We start from the raw sequence: 18,181 nt of genomic DNA on the forward strand, positions 1-18,181 counted from the left end.
TTGAACGATTATTATCTCACGGGTGTCTCTCTCACGTATGTAGGATAAATAACTATAAGTGGTCGTTGTCTAGCTATGGATTGTTTTTAATGCTTGTATGTTATTTCTTACGAGAAAACTTTTTATATGTAAAATGTTAAATTTTAATGTCTAATGTAAAGCGCCATGAGACTGCCACTTGGCGGTGAACAGCGCTATAAAAGAATGTTTTATTATTATTATTATTATTATAATTAAAGACAATATATAATTGTGACCCTCCACCACGAAATGAGTCGCATGTCACCTTGCGCGGTTCTGCGCTAGGCTTAATATAAGTCCGGGGAGTGCCTGGTAACAGTGTGAGGGTCACCTTAGTCACAGGCTTATAACTCAAACAGTTTTTGCTCTTTTCTAAAACGGTTTTTACCACTGGATAGAACATAAAAAAACTCTTTAGGAAAATGTAAAAATATGAAAACCATGCAAAGGTGACATGCGACTCATTCCGTGGTGGAGAGTCACAGTTTTGAGTTGAAAAGGCATAGCAAAATAGAAATGCTCTAGTATTGTTTGATAGTGTTGCAAACAAAATCGGTTAGATTGCATAGTACGAAAACCAGCTTTATTTTATTGTTCAAGTGTGCTCATTGGCTATTTATTCAGTAGACAAACCATTTTTGTCAGAATGTGAGCGTGTGTCTTTGTGAGAAAGTAAAACAAATTGTTGGGACGGTACCGTCTTTTGAAAACGTGAGAGACTGAAAATGTCAAATGAATGCGTGGATTCAGTGAAGAAGTGCAGTGCAGGTGACGAATGCGTACCCTTCAGCACTAGTACAATAAATAATACCTTACACACCTACGAAGTATACTGATCACACCTACGTAGTATACTGACTCGCTTTCTCAACGTCTTTGCTCAGTACCCTCCGGGCTTTGACGGCGGCATCAAACATTAATTCAGTCTTAGCCGTTTTCTTACATCATGCAGGGAAAAAGAAAATAACTGCATCGGTCTCGAATAGCAGCTAGCATCTGCTGAAGGGACATTAAAACCCAAAAACCAACCAACCAACAAATCCTAATCGGCTCAAACCACAGGAGTGAGTGAGCCAACCCGTGCAGGCTTTGCACACGTGGCTCACTGCAAGTACAGACGGGGTGGTGCAGGCAGCGGTCAATGTTTGAGTGACAGGCAAGAAAGAAAACGAAGGCAAGGCAAGTGTCTTGACAAGTCTGGGACTTAGCGCGAAACTGGTCTATTCACTAATTGCGTAGATATCTTGAAATAATTAAATTATTGTCTGACTCCTTCTCCTCTCTCATTCACCCGGCTTTTCTTTCTGTCTGTTTTGTTGTTTGATTTGTTTGTTTGTTTGGTTTTTTTGGCTGGCTGGTTAATTGTCTCTTCTGTCTGCCTGTTGTTTCTTTCTTTCTTTGCCTTTGTTTGTCTCTTTGTTTTTACACCCCCGGTATAGGGGTGTGTATAGGATTCGGTCGATGTGTTTGTTTGTTTGTTTGTTTTTACACCCCCGGTATAGGGGTGTACGTGTATAGGATTCGGTCGATGTGTTTGTTTGTCTCTTTGTTTTTACACCCCCGGTATAGGGGTGTGTATAGGATTCGGTCGATGTGTTTGTTTGTTTGTTTGTGTGTTTGTGTTCGCATATAGATCTCAAGAATGAACGGACCGATCGTCACCAAACTTGGTGAACAGGTTCTATACATTCCTGAGACGGTCCTTACAAAAATTGGGACCAGTCAAACACACGGTTAGGGAGTTATTGGTGGATTAAGATTCTACAAGGACTTATAGAGGGACATATTAATGGTCAAAGGGAAATAACCTTCTCAGTTGGTGGCAGTGAGAATGGTAAGGACGGGGGTGTTTTTCCTACCTCGGAGGAATTTCTTGTTTTCTTTGAGTCAAGGTTTTTTTTTCCCAGCTTACTCTTTATCTTTTGTTTAAATATTTTAAATCTGCCTTTCTTTATTTTTTGTTTTGTTTTGTTTTTGTTTCCGTCATTCTTCCTTTTTAAAAATTAAAGTACATGTTCAAAACAGACATAACAGCATACGCGAGAGGTGAAAACTGGTAAAGTCATCACACACCCAGAAGAAACTCAATAAATAAAGTAACAAATAAACACACACAAAAATAAAGCAAAGAATAATAAATAACGCTATACTATTAATGTATATGATATACCATTGCGTATTGAGGAAAAGCAACAACAAATAAAACAATGAAATGAGGTTACAAAATCGTCTGACCACGTTATTTCGATTGCAGGTATTTGTAAGAGAAATTTTTTAAATATTTTTTATATATAAAATTCATTTCATATTACAGCATGACCAAAAAAATATAATCAAAATACTGTTCTGATTAGTTTTTGTGGTTTTTTTAGCTGTTGTTGTTGCTATTGTTTTCTTTTTTTCTGTCTTTATTTCTCTTTGGTTTATTTATATATTTTCGCATTACATTTACTCAAAATCAGAATTTGACTTTGTGTTTTATTATTTGCAATACACATTTTTTAAATGTTAATTTTGAGTTCAATTCTTTTGAAGGAAACAACAATCACAAACAACTGTTTGCTGCAATCAGTTGTGAACGATCCACCCAATGTACCAGCGCACCACCACTATACAGAACGAAAGCTAATATCTCAAGAAAATCGGATTCAGTGATTTCAGTATTTTTCCAGTGACAAATATTGGTATCATGGGTCTGACCTGCAAACTAAATAGCACTCTTTCAAGGTCTTGTGAATGAGACGACGCGAGCAGTCGAACCAGAGAACTATCGAACTGTTGTGATCCCCACACAAAACATAGCCGCCAGAAATCGTTTACCGCCCCAATGCTTTTGCGCCACGCTCTAAGTCGGTGAATATGATAACAGTGCGGGGCTCGTTTTGGCACGACGTAGAAATCAGGGCCGGACCCAGGGGGGGGTTCCAGGGGTTCCGGAACCCCACCCCTGGAAAAAGCATGTACCTTGCTTTGAGTGTGTTTTTTTTTACTAGTTTTAGCACAAAACAATGCTGCTCTTAACCCTCAAAACAAGGCCCAGAATGCACCAGATTGCACAGATTTTAACCGTTTTTCAAATATTTTCCGGGGGAGCATGCCCCCGAACCCCCCTAGTTCGCGCGCCTGCTTTGCAGGCGCGCCGGCGCTTGTGGCTTCGCCACTTCGCTGATTTGCCCCCCCCCCAAAAAAAAGGAGGAACCCCCCCCCCCCCCCCTTACAACTCATTTGGTCCGGCCCTGGAAATAGATCTTATCCTTGTTGTCAGCAGGACCCACTGCTTCTCAAACTTGCTGGTTAAATTCGAGCCACATGAAGCCTTTTGCGAACATGTAGCTCGTTTTGTTTAGTTCATTGTTTGCTTGTTAATTGTCGGTTTGTTCGATTTGTTGGTCCCTTTTTATCTGTTGGCTTGGTTATTTTTTCTCAGTTTGATAATTTTGTCTCACTTCGACTGAGGTTGATCGTCCATTTTTTTTCAAACTTCTCAGCATTAACTCCTCAAGTTATTCAGACTCTCAGTTTCAAATCAACAGGTTAACGACAGACTTATACAAATAAGTAAATATAGTTGTTGTTGTTGTCAATTTTGTTGTTGTTGTTGTTGTCGTCACCAGGCTGTTTTGTTGTATCATGCTTTACTGAAAACTTTTCCAATAAAAGAGACATTGTGTTTGTTTGTTGTTGTCGTTGTTTAAAAGAGCACACAAAAGTGTCGAGGGTTTAAACATAAGCTCATAAACTAACCTTACAATAACTGGCATTCGCCAACCTACCCCCCGCGTCCAGTCTGGCACAAAAAAGCACGTGCGGGAGTAAAACCGGCACTGTTTACATGGCTGCCATTGGCTGCCGATCAACACTACAACCAAGATGGCGGCGCCAATATTGTGAGCAGTTTACAATGTTGCCCGAGTGAGCGGAGCGGTGATTACCGAAAGCCGGCCTACACTCAATGCCAGTCGGGGACACGCCTCCACTCACACCGGACGCACGCGGGAACGCGACTGCCCTTTCACCGTATATTTACTTCTCATTCTTCTTCGTTCGATCACACCTGCGATCGTCTGCCATAAATCAACCGTCAGTTATCGTCTGCTGCCTGCAACCCGCAAGTGTGTCCGTCTATGCGTGTGTGTAAGTGGACCGCTGTTGAACAAATGTTGAAAATGTTAAAATTGTGAAGAAAAACTTCGGAAAAAGTGTCGGGAAATTTTATGTTCGTCGTGTTGTGACACCTCCAGACTTGTGTTGTGGTTTTGGTACCAGTCTTGTTTTGGTTTTCTTCGAACGAAAAAGACACTTGTTTTTTTCTTCAGTGATCAGTGATTGGGGAACAACGACGTCCTCTGTGTCCCTGCTTCTCAACACATCATTGTAAGCTTGAATTTGTGTGCTTTTTCTTACATTTTTTCTTTTTTTGTTGTTTCAAGTTTCTGCTTCGATTTTACTCGCAATCGCAGCTGAATAAGGGTACAGTCATTTATTGATTGTTCAGGAGAATAGCCCTCATAGATGGAACAACTGACTTTCAAAACCGAGATTTCTTCGTAAATTCAGTATTTGTCTGCTCGAAGCACGGTGTTCTGTAATGCATACGAGCGAATTAATCTTGAGGTGTGTCGGACTAATCTGGCAGAGCGGGAGTGTGATAATGCACTTATCAGCTGCGAGGCATTAAATGACCGGCGCGCTATTGTGATTGTCGCGAAGACATGTCGGGGCGCATTTTACGGCGAAGGCGCGGGTTGGTCGAGTGGAGGCTTGAGTGAGTCTTTTTAGTCTGTCCACGTCAGAGCAGTTTACGGTTTTGCACTGCGGTCTACCCTCGGGCAAGTCTCGTCAGTACTTGAACATTCTTTGACACTGACCAGATTTTGAGCATTGCTTGTATCATCAACTGCCTTGGTCAGACTCAAAGTAAAAGATAATTTCCGTATTTGATTTTTTTTTTAAATTAAGCCCTTGATGGAATTAAATGTTGTATTCTTTGATTGGTTTATCTGTCTATTTAGTGGACATTACAGTGATCTACAGTGAACAACGGAAAACAGAAGAAAAATGTTGAAAACTGAAGAGATAACAAAAAGGTGGAATAACTATATAACTGATTTACCTCTTCAAAGAGAAAGATTGATTGTTGTGTTAGGATACAGGGTGATTACATTGGTGACTAGAGAACTAGAATATTTTCCACCCAGAATTCCCAAAATCATGGAAATCATGTGCAAATGGAAATATGCAAGTACTGAATGAATGTAAAAGGGAACCAGAAGCAGAGGAGAATAAAACGAAAACATACAAACGGACTTAAACATTTTGTGCAGTTATTGATATTGACATAAACCAAACCATATTCGTGGTTTGAATATTGACAATTATTTTAAAGTCCTTATTTTTACGTCTTAAACAAATGTCTGCGTACGTTCACATACACAGACACAGACACACACACACACACACCGGGCACACACACACACACACACACACACACACACACACACACACACACTGAGAGGGTAACTGAAGTGCATTTTTTTCTGATTTTCTTCCGATCATCGCCACGAACTGTAGAAAAGGAAACCGCGCGAAATGATACAATGGCCCTGCCTCACTGCGCAAAACACACTCAGATTCTTGATTTCAATCTGCATGGAGAAAAGAACAGTCGTTTTCTTTGATCGCCGGACTTGCTCTGCGCTGTTTTCTTTTAAATTATGCAAGAACGTATCGCATGATTCGAACTGCGCGCATTCACAAACACTGATAGACACAGACAGAAACACACCACCACCCACACACAAACACACGCGCGCGTCACAACTCGTAAGAAATACTGTTCAGCTCACTAACTACCTGTACGTGATTCTCAGTCCGAAAAGGTTGGTCGAACGATTGCACAGTTCAGTGGCTTTCTATTGGAGGCGCAATGTTTCCCACAGAATGACCAATGAATTATGCACCCTGGCTCCATTCTTTCTGTCAGAAACGAAGACATATCATTCACATTACACGCGAGTTCTGCTTCTAAAAAGGACAACAACTCGTAGGGCACTCAGTACAATCGATTAATTCTTCTGCTTTTTAAAAAAAAATACGAAAAAAAGATGCGTTTTTTAAATTTATTTTTTTTAGCTTGATTGGAACCAGACTTGGTGACTTGATTGTCTATGAATTATATTTGAAGAGGAAGACTAATAAACGCCGTGCAAGGGCACGGAAACTTCTTGTTCTTAACTCCAAAGAAACGAGTTCCACTTTACTATGCTCGGTTTGGCAAATAGCCGATATACCGAAATAATGCTGACAGATAAACTGTGAGCTGCAAGCACAGCAAATCGACGTAATCGTGGAATGCCTGAATCGTCTGAAACTGTTCAAGCATGTTTGTCCGCTGAGTTAGGATCGCGGCAATAGAAACATTGTTGTCTATGGGGAACTGGTTTCAGCTTTGGTTTCAGTAATTTGTCATGAATATATTTCTTGTCAGTAATTATAGGGAACTGATATTTGTTCAAAAATTGAAGGATCCAATTGTTATTTTGAAAGTGAGCGTTTTTTTCCCCTTTTCTCCCTCTCCTCTGCAACCAGGCTGTAGGGGAGCTGCCCAATTCTTGTCTGTACATGATTGTAGGGAGTGTGTTTTGCTCGTATTGCCTGCGAATGAAATGATATTTTTCGCTTGTAAAATACAAAGAAGAGAGTTCCCTCAGTAGGCTCAGGGGGAAGTGCTTTTTGTCTTAAGAGTGTAAAAACAAATACTCCTTAGACATAGAATACTTTATTATCTCAACAGAGAAATTTGTTTGTGGTGTGTACATGTGTCAACAAACATAAAACCTGACACAGAACAAATTTAAACATTGAGATAGAAAGGTGTTTTTACATTTAGTCAAGTTATGACTAAATGTTTTAACATCAGTCGAGGGGGGAATCGAGACGAGGGTCGTTGTGTATGTGTGTGTGTCTGTGCGTGTGTGTGTGTGTGTGTAGAGCGATTCAGACTAAACTACTGGACCGATCTTTATGAAATTTGACATGAGAGTTCCTGGGTATGATATCCCCGGACGTTTTTTTCATTTTTTTGATAAATGTCTTTGATGACGTCATATCCGGCTTTTCGTGAAAGTTGAGGCGGCACTGTCACGCCCTCATTTTTCAACCAAATTGGTTGAAATTTTGGTCAAGTAATCTCCGACGAAGCCCGGACTTCGGTATTGCATTTCAGCTTGGTGGCTTAAAAATTAATCAATGACTTTGGTCATTAAAAATCTGAAAATTGTGAAAAAAATATTTTTTTTATAAAACGATCCAAATTTACGTTCATCTTATTCTCCATCATTTTCTGATTCCAAAAACATATAAATATGTTATATTTGGATGAAAAACAAGCTCTGAAAATTAAATATATAAAAATTATGATCAAAATTTCTTTTTCGAAATCAATTTAAAAACACTTTCATCTTATTCCTTGTCGGTTCCTGGTTCCAAAAACATATAGATATGATATGTTTGGATTAAAAACACGCTCAGAAAGTTAAAACGAAGAGAGGTACAGAAAAGCGTGCTATTCTTCTGAGCGCAACGAATACCCCGCTCTTCTTGTCAATTTCACTGCCTTTGCCACGGGCGGTGGAGTGACGATGCTACGAGTATACGGTCTTGCTGCGTTGCGTTGCCTTCAGTTTCATTCTGTGAGTTCGACAGCTACTTGACTAAATGTTGTATTTTCGCCTTACGCGACTTGTTTCTAGCTTGCTTTGAACTGGACTTGGTGACTTGATTGTCCATGCGTTATTCATGAAGAGAAAGACTGCTAAATGCTTATGGAAGGACATGTTCTTAAATCCAGAGTTTTATTTTCATTTAGGATCGAAAAACGAATGCTGTCTGACTTTTGCAAATTTGTAAAAGATTTGACGATAGGACATGTGGGAGACTTTGTTGGGGTATACGCTAGTGATGAAGCATTGCAACCTGTTATGTTGGTCCTTAGAAATAGATTCAGGCTTTTCTGGTTAGCAGCTAAGGTGCTTAGGGAAGGGATGGGTGGGATTGGCCTTCCAAACGACGTAGGGCTGTGGCGAGTGGGCGTCTCCTCTCTGTTCTCTTCTTCTTTTTCTATTTCTCTGTCTGCCTGTCTGTCTGTCTGTCTGTCTCTCTCTCTTTTTGTTATTGGTTGTATGTTTTTTCAAGTTGTTTGGCATTTCACGGTCTGTTTTTATCGCTTACCTGACACCAACTCTTTGTTATTGCAGGTGTTTTACATGATAACTGAGCATCGCCACCCAACAAACACCATGAAGGTCCCCATCGTCCTGTGTCCTCCAGGCCACACCCACTCCCACTCCCCCGCTCCACGGGTCTCTCGCATTGCCTCCGCCCCACCCACCTACTCCCGAACCTCACAGTTGGCTCATCGTCTGCAGCAGAACTGGCTGGCCAGACACCCCACCGACACCTGCGGAAATGGCGGCGTGTCACTCGATGACTCTCTCACCAGCCTCAGCTGGCTGCAGAATCTCAACATCCTTAAGATCACCTCCCCGACTCCGCCTCCCAGCCCGCCGGAGCCCAACTTCGACCACCACAAGTTCCTCCAAAGCGGGAGTCCTCCACCCATGACCCACCCCCAGATGCTCCACATGGGCGGGATGATCCCCACGCAACTTCCGAGAATGGAAGCCAGAGTCCCGCTCGCCGACAGCCCGCCCCTTTGCGGGATGTCTCTCATTGGTCCTGACGCTGTAGACTATAAGACCAATCCCTATGTGAAGCCGCCATACTCGTATGCTACCTTGATCTGCATGGCGATGAAGGAGACGAAAAAACACAAGATTACTCTGTCTGCCATCTACAACTGGATCACTGACAACTTCATGTACTACCGCATGGCGGACCCTAGCTGGCAGGTTTGTGATTGTTTTTTAAGATTCGTTGTATTATTTGGCGAATGACACAGATTTAGAAATAGATGGGTTGATATTGTTTGGGGGATCAGACAACTTTTCAAGCGCCTCATGTCCATATTTTGTCTAAGCCTGTGAGAGCTTGCTGTTTAGTTTTCTGTCCAACTCAGGGCTTCTGGTTGTTTGTTGTTAAAATTCTGTTTGCTGATAAATGGTATAAGAGAATACCTGTGTGCGAAAAATATTGAATCAGAATAGACAGGTTATCAACAAAAAAGGAAGCAGTCAATGATGACCTTAGCTATGTCTGATTTCTCTTTCATCTTAATGGAATGCACTCAAACAAAGGCTCAAATTCAGCAGAAGTGGTGTTAGTAAAGTTGAATAATACTTGGGATCTAAGTTTAGTTGACATCATCTTTGCTCAGCAAGTTCCGAGCAAGTTCTTGACATGAGATTTCATACTTCTATTCTTCTCTTTCAGAACTCCATACGACACAACCTGTCGCTCAACAAATGCTTTGAAAAGGTCCCACGACGGAAAGACGAGCCCGGTAAGGGAGGCTTCTGGAGGATCAACCCAGACTACAGCGACATGATCGAGAATGGCATATTCAAGAAACGACGGAACAGCAGAGACTCATGTCAAATGCCACCCACGAAACGAATGAAGCGTGAAGAAGACGAGTTACTCATGGCGGTGAACAGCATCAAGGGTACGAGGGAAGACAAGTTGCTATGTAACGGCTACTTGGACGATGACTCTGACGACGACTCGTTGACTTTGCGTGGTGATTTCAACTGGACCGCCATTCTCAACCAGGATATTGAAATCGGTGGCTTGCGTGTGAAAACGGAGCACATCATTGACAATGGGGATTCTGGTCCCCTGATAGCGATGAGCCCGCCATCCTCCGAAACCAACTCAGACGATCTCGGCTTGGATGACCTCTTCTCTCAGACAGACATTTCCATGGATGTGCCCTTGGACTGTACCAACCACGGCAATCCTCTGGATCTGACGGTGACGGGAACAGGGATCCGACCCCCAGAGTGGTGGGGAGATAGTCTCCTTCAAGACATCAAGACAGAACCAAACGACACAGACCACAGCAGCGGACTTAACACCCCTGTGCCCCCCTCCCCACACTCTGACATTGATGATGTCTGGACCAACGCCACGGGGTTGGATGGTAATGGGGCGTTTGACCTTGACAATTTGTTTGACATTGAAAACATTCCTAGCCCGTCCATGTTGTAACACATTCTATGATTCTTCAACGTTGGCAAACTACATTTTTTTTTCTCATGTTAAAATTCTTGGATATTGCATTCCAGGCTAAAAAGAGCCATGACAAAGACCTGAACATTAAACATATCTGAAGTTTGGCTATGTGACATGAGACTTTTTCATGGGAAACTTCTTGCATCAAGCATCAACATAAGATCACCCATTAACAATACACTTGGCAGGTATTTGAGTTGACAGCATGATGCCTTTCACTCTCATTATAGAGCGGAGGCAACTAAAAAGCTGAAGAAAGCTAAACTCCAACTTGAGTCCAGCAGTTTGCTGAATGCCCACAGAGTAAATCTGATTGTTGTTCTCTATTGAGAATGTCTCCTGCCAGTTAACAGATCATTAATGTTGTGTGATGTTGGTGTAAATGGATTTTACAATGAAAGCATTAAGCCGTTGTGTTATGAGTTACAAAAAAGTATTACAATATTTGTAAGTGTAGATATTATCTGTGATGTAAAATGAAGACAAAACAAATACAAGTTTGTTTTTTTGATAGTTAAAACTTGTTTGCAGATCAACATACACATATTTTGTAGATTTTTCCCTATATTTTTTTAATTGTATTTAAAAATGAAAATAATTAAAATAGTTTATTTTAAAAACTGTCAGTATAACATGTGTTTTTTTCGTCTTGCAGTGATACTATTAATTTGTCTTATGTCTGTGTGGTTTAATTTTTCAAAAAGTGAAAATTGTTAACAAACAAGGATTTCAAGATGTGTGAAAGCAACAACAACAACAAAACAAACCTGAAGAATAGAAAAAGAAAAAAATCAACAAAAGCCTATGTCTTTGATTACAATAAAGATCTCTGTGTTTGTTGTCAGCTGGGAGTATTTTTTAACTTCACCACTGGATGTGAACAAAATCATGTATCACCTTCACTGCTTGTGAGTCTTGATCAAAAGTTACCATATTCTAGGTAGGGTCCATGTTGACATCTGCTGAGTGTTTCCACTGATAAGTAATGATGATACTTGACCTTCAAAGAACACCCGATAATGGTTGGCTACGAATATTAGCAACCCAACACATAACTTAAATCTTAATGTGAATGATGGTTGCTTGTTTTATTTCTGTAAAGTGGCTCCCCACCATTGCCCTGCACTTTCTGCAATACAATCCAGTTTAATGTTCAAGTACATCACAATGTTATTTACATGTATTTGTTAATGACCTAACAAGTTATTTAATGAAGAGTTTATTACTTTGGTTTTGTATCAATGACTTGTAAGACAAACCATTACAGATCTGCCTCTTGTTTTTTTATGAGTTGTTTTAATTAACAGCCAATTGTCACCCTGTTCATGTCCAAACGTGAACTATTTTGTATTCTTGCTAAATCCGTCCAAGTTCATTTAGAACTGATTTTATGCCATTTTTTTCTTTTGAGATCCGTCCAGCACAGCCAATTGTGCTCATTGTAAATAAACATGCTATTTATTATCTTATATGTAACAAGATTTGTTACTTCTGCTGTGGCCATTTTAACTGATAATAGCCTTCCGGCAAAATCCTCAATTGAAGGTGTGCGTTTTTGATTAGATTGAACCGAACTGTAGCACTCTCTAGTCCTGCAGCATCCAAACTCACCCGTCTTTGTTTTGCCTTCTCTTTCACCTCTACGAAACTAGTACCCAACTATTCATCCAAAGTAATAGACTTCCACTACTTTAAGGACAAATAGATCAAATACAGACACAAAGTACAACCCTTTTATAAAGATGTTTCTATCTGTGTGAAGTCCAGCTAAAAAGTATTTCATTGCTCAAAAATGTGTGCTTTGAAGTTTGCATTGATCTGATGTGATCTTAGAAAATGAAACTTAATTGTCTTTGCAACAACAACAAAGACATTTTTAATTTAAATGGTTTGAGATTATAAGGTTTTCACTTCAATGTGTTATCACTGCACTTATTTGTTGAATTCACTTTACTGAATATTTGCATTATAACTGTGAAATGAATGTTTACTGTTTGAATCATATCACACCCAAGTTCATTGTCATGCACTTCAACTGCACAGATGCCCCCCGCGGGTTACGGGGAAGAATTTACCCGATGCTCCCCAGCATGTCGTAAGAGGCAACTAACGGAGTCTGTTTCTCCTTTTACCCTTGTTAAGTGTTTCTTGTATAGAATATAGTCAATTTTTGTAAAGATTTTAGTCAAGCAGTATGTAAGAAATGGTCCTTTGTACTGGAAACTTGCATTCTCCCAGTAAGGTAATACATTGTACTACGTTGCAAGCCCCTGGAGCAAATTTTTGATTAGTGCTTTTGTGAACAAGAAACAATTGACAAGTGGCTCTATCCCATCTCCCCCCTTTCCCCGTCGCGATATAACCTTCGTGGTTGAAAACAACGTTAAACACCAAATAAAGAAACTGCACTGATCTGCTTTGCAGATGGTGCTTTTTATCAGAAGGTTGTTAACCCCTCCCTTACCCCTTCTCCAACCCTTTCTGTTCTATCTACTCTTTCTCTTATTTAAAGTCTTTGCATGCTTTGTTTTCAAGATTCAAAATTCCAGTCATTTTGTCATTCATTGATTCGTCACACAGAACACTTTGCCTCAGTATTATAGACTAATAGAAACATGTCTGAAGTATTTTTGAGACCTGTGAACCCATGCAGCAACACTGAAGAAAATAACACATTGTTATCAGTCAGCATTATTTTAACTTGTTACAATGCACTGGGTGTTAGTTCGTTTTCTGTTGTTCCATGTAACACTGGTAGGTTCTTGAGAATACCAATACTGTTTGTTGCCCTTTTACAAGAACAAAAGTTGTCAATGTTAACTTTAGATTTTTCTGTCACTCATTTTTTCCTTCTCGCTAAAGTAATAGCTTCCTGATTAACCACAAAAAAAAGAGAAACAAGTAAAGCCAACAATAGTAAGTCCTACACAGATTAAAGGTAACTCCTTGAACTGGGGTCTATATTGATTGTATGTAAGGCAAAGAAAGGTAGCAAAAGTTTACAATCAAGGGATGTAGATACACGCTGACAGACCACTAAAACTTGCATGAGATGATCTAATTGGAGAGGATAGCAAAGACAGGCCAATGCCGAATAGTCAATCAATATGAGGCTTATATCGCGCGTATTCCGTGGGTACAGTTCTAAGCGCAGGGATTTATTTCTTTTTTTTAATTTTATTTTTATGCAATTTATATCGCGCACATATTCAAGGCGCAGGGATTTATTTATGCCGTGTGAGATGGAATTTTTTTTACACAATACATCACGCATTCACATCGGCCAGCAGATCGCAGCCATTTCGGCGCATATCCTACTTTTCACGGCCTATTATTCCAAGTCACACGGGTATTTTGGTGGACATTTTTATCTATGCCTATACAATTTTGCCAGGAAAGACCCTTTTGTCAATCGTGGGATCTTTAACGTGCACACCCCAATGTAGTGTACACGAAGGGACCTCGGTTTTTCGTCTCATCCGAAAGACTAGCACTTGAACCCACCACCTAGGTTAGGAAAGGGGGGAGAAAATTGCTAACGCCCTGACTCCGGGTCGAACTCGCTTCCGAGCGCAAGTGCGTTACCACTCGGCCACCCAGAATAGTGGAGCAAGATATGACATGACTGTAGAAAGACCCCAATAACTGTCATCAAAGGGTGGTTGTAAGTACAGTGCCACCTCTCTTTTAAGATCTTCCAAAATCTGAGAAAAACAGGGCTTAAAATGGAGAGAGTCTTAACATGGAGGTCAATTTACAGAGGTTATGGAACACAAGATCTGAAAAAGCAAGGTCCTAAAAAAGGGGGAGGTCTTATCAGGGGTTTTCAATCAATCAATCAATCAATCAATCAATCAATCAATATGAGGCTTATATCGCGCGTATTCTGTGGGTACAGTTCTAAGCGCAGGGATTTATTTTTTTAATTTTTTTTAATTTTATGCAATTTATATCGCGCACATATTCAAGGCGCAGGGATTTATTTATTTTCACTGTATTATGACCTCTATTAGGCCAGAAATATGAATGGGGAACATTGTGTGAAATTATGTTTATCCTACATACGTGAGAGAGACACCCGTGAGATAATAATCGTTCAAATCACATGTGTGTATATCATGTAAATGAGGTCATGTCAAGCAGGTCTGGCAGGGACCTGTTTTTCCACTGCTTATGATGCCAAAGTCACCGAGACAAACGTCATTATAGAAAATAAAATTGCGCTCGCTAATTACCCTCAATGAATTTTTAGAACTAACACGTCACGCCACACTTTCAGAGTGACGTTTCTGTACTTTGACGTAATAGATTGCACGAGGCTTTAGAAGAGATCGAGGTTCCAAAACAAGCGTCTTCAAGTTAGCTGCCTCGACTGCAAGACAATTTCAGTAAAATACACGTAAGTACAGTATGTAGGATAAAGAGAATACTACATGGCTTGCTGTGCCGTACCAGATTTACATTCGTTGCTTTTTCAAATTGTGAACAGCTCGCTTTCGCTCGCAGTTCAATATTTAAAAAAACAACTCATGTAAATCTGGTACGACACAGCAAGCCATGTAGTATTCTCTATTTCTGATGATTGAAGAGTATGAATAGCCTTGGGTCTGATAGGTGGTTTGGCTGTCAAAGTAGGGTAAATGTGATACGGTAGTCGTTACTCTGCATTCCTCAATGCTACTCATTACGTCTGCTTACAACTCTTTGGAAATAAAATGCTGGTTCAGCATTACGTGTTGACTAGGGTAGAAAATGAGTGCCACAGAGATAGAATACACATGCTTGTTTTCTTAGTATCTGTACGTTTTATTTTTCTGGTAATTGTTTTCACCGGGTGCCTGACCCATATTTGTCATGATTGCTGGTAAAATAACTATATTTGATTACTGCAGTATTCACGTTACCCATAGAGCCTTAAGCGGATTGTTCTGACACTCAATCACGAGCCATCAGCATTATTCAGAACTTTTTTTTTATCACAGCTACCCTTGACTTTTTATATTTAGTCAAGTTTTGACTAAATATTTTAACATCGAGGGGGAATCGAAACGAGGGTCGTGGTGTATGTGCGTGTGTGTGTGTGTCTGTGTGTCTGTGTGTGTGTGTTTGTGTCTAGAGCGATTCAGACTAAACAACTGGACCGATCTTTATAAAATTTGACATGAGAGTTCCTGGGTATGATATCCCCGAACGTTTTTTTCATTTTTTTGATAAATGTCTTTGATGACGTCATATCCGGCTTTTCGTGAAAGTTGAGGCGGCACTGTCACGCCCTCATTTTTCAACCAAATTGGTTCAAATTTTGGTCAAGTAATCTTCGACGAAGCCCGGACTTCGGTATTGCATTTCAGCTTGGTGGCTTAAAAATTAATTAATGACTTTGGTCATTAAAAATCTGAAAATTGTAAAAAAAATAAAAATTTATAAAACGATCCAAATTTACGTTTATCTTATTCTCCATCATTTGCTGATTCCAAAAACATATAAATATGTTATATTCGGATTAAAAACAAGCTCTGAAAATTAAATATATAAAAATTATTATCAAAATTAAATTGTCGAAATCAATTTAAAAACACTTTCATCTTATTCCTTGTCGGTTCCTGATTCCAAAAACATATAGATATGATATGTTTGGATTAAAAACACGCTCAGAAAGTTAAAACAAAGAGAGGTACAGAAAAGCGTGCTATCCTTCTTAGCGCAACTACTACCCCGCTACGAGTATACGGTCTTGCTGAAAAATGGCGTTGCGTTCAGTTTCATTCTGTGAGTTCGACAGCTACTTGACTAAATATTGTATTTTCGCCTTACGCGACTTTTCTTTATTTGTCTTCTATTCTAGCCACATGTATGCAAGACCTCATACAGTTTGTTGTCTCCCTGAAAAGAGTTTTAAATCTGTTCACATTTATAGAGAACTGTAAATTTGTGTATAGAAATTAGAATGGTAAACAGGAAACATAAGAATTTGCATTTAGATTAAAGGTTAATATTTGTAGAATGGCAGCAACATTTGGTATTCTAAAATCTTGCACAGAATCTTACCTATCATGAAAGTACAAACTTGTAAATGCGTGAAAGTTATCACCATTTGTGCAATCAGTGCATTGGCAGGCCGGCCGGCAATCCTCGGTAATCTGCCTACAGTCCAGCGTTCATGTACCAACCTGAACACGGTCTTTGGGCAACACAGATTTAGATTTGCCGCAGGGAAAGGCAAAGCGGTCAGAGGCTTTTTCTTGCAGAGCGCTTGAATAACTTTCAAGCTGTAAATGCATCTAAAGAAGATTAGCTTTGGTGATACTGTACTGTGTACAAGGTTAATCACATTACAATTGAGACTTTACTGTGAGATGGCATGGAAAGGCCAGAGGACAGGAATTTCTGTGATAAAGTTTGTGAGTAGGTGAAACTGTGCAAGGTATGTCACTGCACACAGATAATGATGCGTTAGCTAAACTCCTGCTTTTGTCTTGCCCAGATGTTTTTGAAGTGTTACAAAAAAGGAGAAGTTTCTTCCTTGTAATATGCTTGATTGACGCTTCTTTCCAGAGTGAATAAATCTATTTTTGATGTATACAAATCCTCCTCTCCCCCTCCTCCCCAAACCCCTGAATTAATTTTCATCCCCATTATCGCAACAGGATACTTGGTTTCTCTACTCACAGAGCAACTTCAAATTGGCCTTTTGTTCTGTTCATCTTGTGAATTTCCCTAAATTGTGTTAGTGTAATTTGCATGTACACTTTCCTCCATGAGTGTAGCGGTGTATGCATATTGCCCATTGCCTAGTGTGATATTGTATGTACATTAGTTTCCTGGTGTGGTACTGTTTGTTGCCTCCCTGTGATACGCTCAACTAGCTGTGACCAGTATTACATTTATTTATTTTTGATAACAAAAGTTTGGATTTTTCAGACTGTACTTGTCAATGGTGAGGTGTTTCACTTTGCACAGTAAAGCAGAACTGCCTTTTGAATACAGATGTTTGGTTTTCTAAATGCAAGAGTGTTGAATGGGGTGTGTGTGTGTGTGTGTGTGTGTGTGTGTGTGTGTGTGTGTGTGTGTGTGTGTGCATGACCTCACCCCCCCACCACATATACACACACAGAAAATAGATTGTATAATTCAGTAACTTTCAAAACCATAACAAGTTCTCTTCCTTAGTTTTTTCAGCGCTTCTTCAAAATGCACCCTGGTACATGTATGTATTACATATCATTAATCTGAAACACAGGCACCAAAATAAATAATTTGTTAATCCTGTTTTAATGTGTTTAACATGCATGTGTGTTTCCATATCAAGACAATAGTGTCCTTACATTGACGGTGACCTGTCTGGCCTGTTTCTGGTACCTGCCAGTTGAAGGGTAATACTAGGCGTTAATCTGCCGGCCATAAGAGATTAGAAATAACCTTCTCTGCATACTGCATTTTGCTCAGCAAGTTTTCTGGGTCACAGAAGATAAAGAAAGAGTGGGGTTCTTTCTACACCCACCCCCCATCAAGGCAGAGAGGGTAAGAGGCTTACTTGGTCTATTGCTGTCCATGCTAGGCAATAAGACAAACATGAGGAAACACTTTCCGCTATTGTTACTTGTGTTTGTGCTAGCGTCCTCAGAACATAAATGTTGACCTGTCACGGTAATGGCCGGTTGAAAGAAATTATTTTAAGTGTGAACCAAGTTCATGTTTTCACAACCTTGACCTGGAATATTTTGAGGCATGTACAATGTGTCAGCCGATGAAAGAAGAGAGAACAGATCTGGGACAGAGAAAGGTACATAGACACAAAGACAAACACACCGCACAGAGATGTAGACACAAAGACAAACACACCGCACAGAGATGTAGACACAAAGACAAACACACCGCACAGAGATGTATATTCTCTCACAGAGATGTAGACATAAAGACAAACACACCGCACAGAGATGTAGACACAAAGACAAACACACCACACAGA

The 18,181-nt window shown here is 40.0% G+C and overlaps 1 protein-coding gene across 2 annotated transcripts; it reads left to right on the top strand.

Moving 5' to 3' along the window:
* The first annotated feature begins 3,950 nt into the window (after positions 1-3,950).
* On the top strand, positions 3,951-17,194 carry LOC138958871 (forkhead box protein J1-like). Of its 2 annotated transcripts, XR_011453535.1 has the most exons (4): positions 3,951-4,395; positions 8,277-8,930; positions 9,412-14,620; positions 14,768-17,194. XR_011453535.1 is itself a non-coding variant. In XM_070330182.1 (3 exons), exons 2-3 carry the CDS (start codon positions 8,286-8,288, stop codon positions 10,186-10,188), a joined length of 1,422 nt encoding a protein of 473 aa, XP_070186283.1. In that variant the 5' UTR covers positions 3,951-4,395; positions 8,277-8,285; the 3' UTR covers positions 10,189-17,194. The 2 variants fall into 2 exon arrangements, 1 of the variants encoding a protein (XP_070186283.1); XM_070330182.1 differs by having other exon boundaries at positions 9,412-17,194.
* Positions 17,195-18,181: the final 987 nt, after the last annotated feature.

The sequence above is a fragment of the Littorina saxatilis genome, linkage group LG2 (assembly GCF_037325665.1).
Source record: "Littorina saxatilis isolate snail1 linkage group LG2, US_GU_Lsax_2.0, whole genome shotgun sequence".
Lineage (NCBI taxonomy): Eukaryota > Metazoa > Mollusca > Gastropoda > Littorinimorpha > Littorinidae > Littorina > Littorina saxatilis.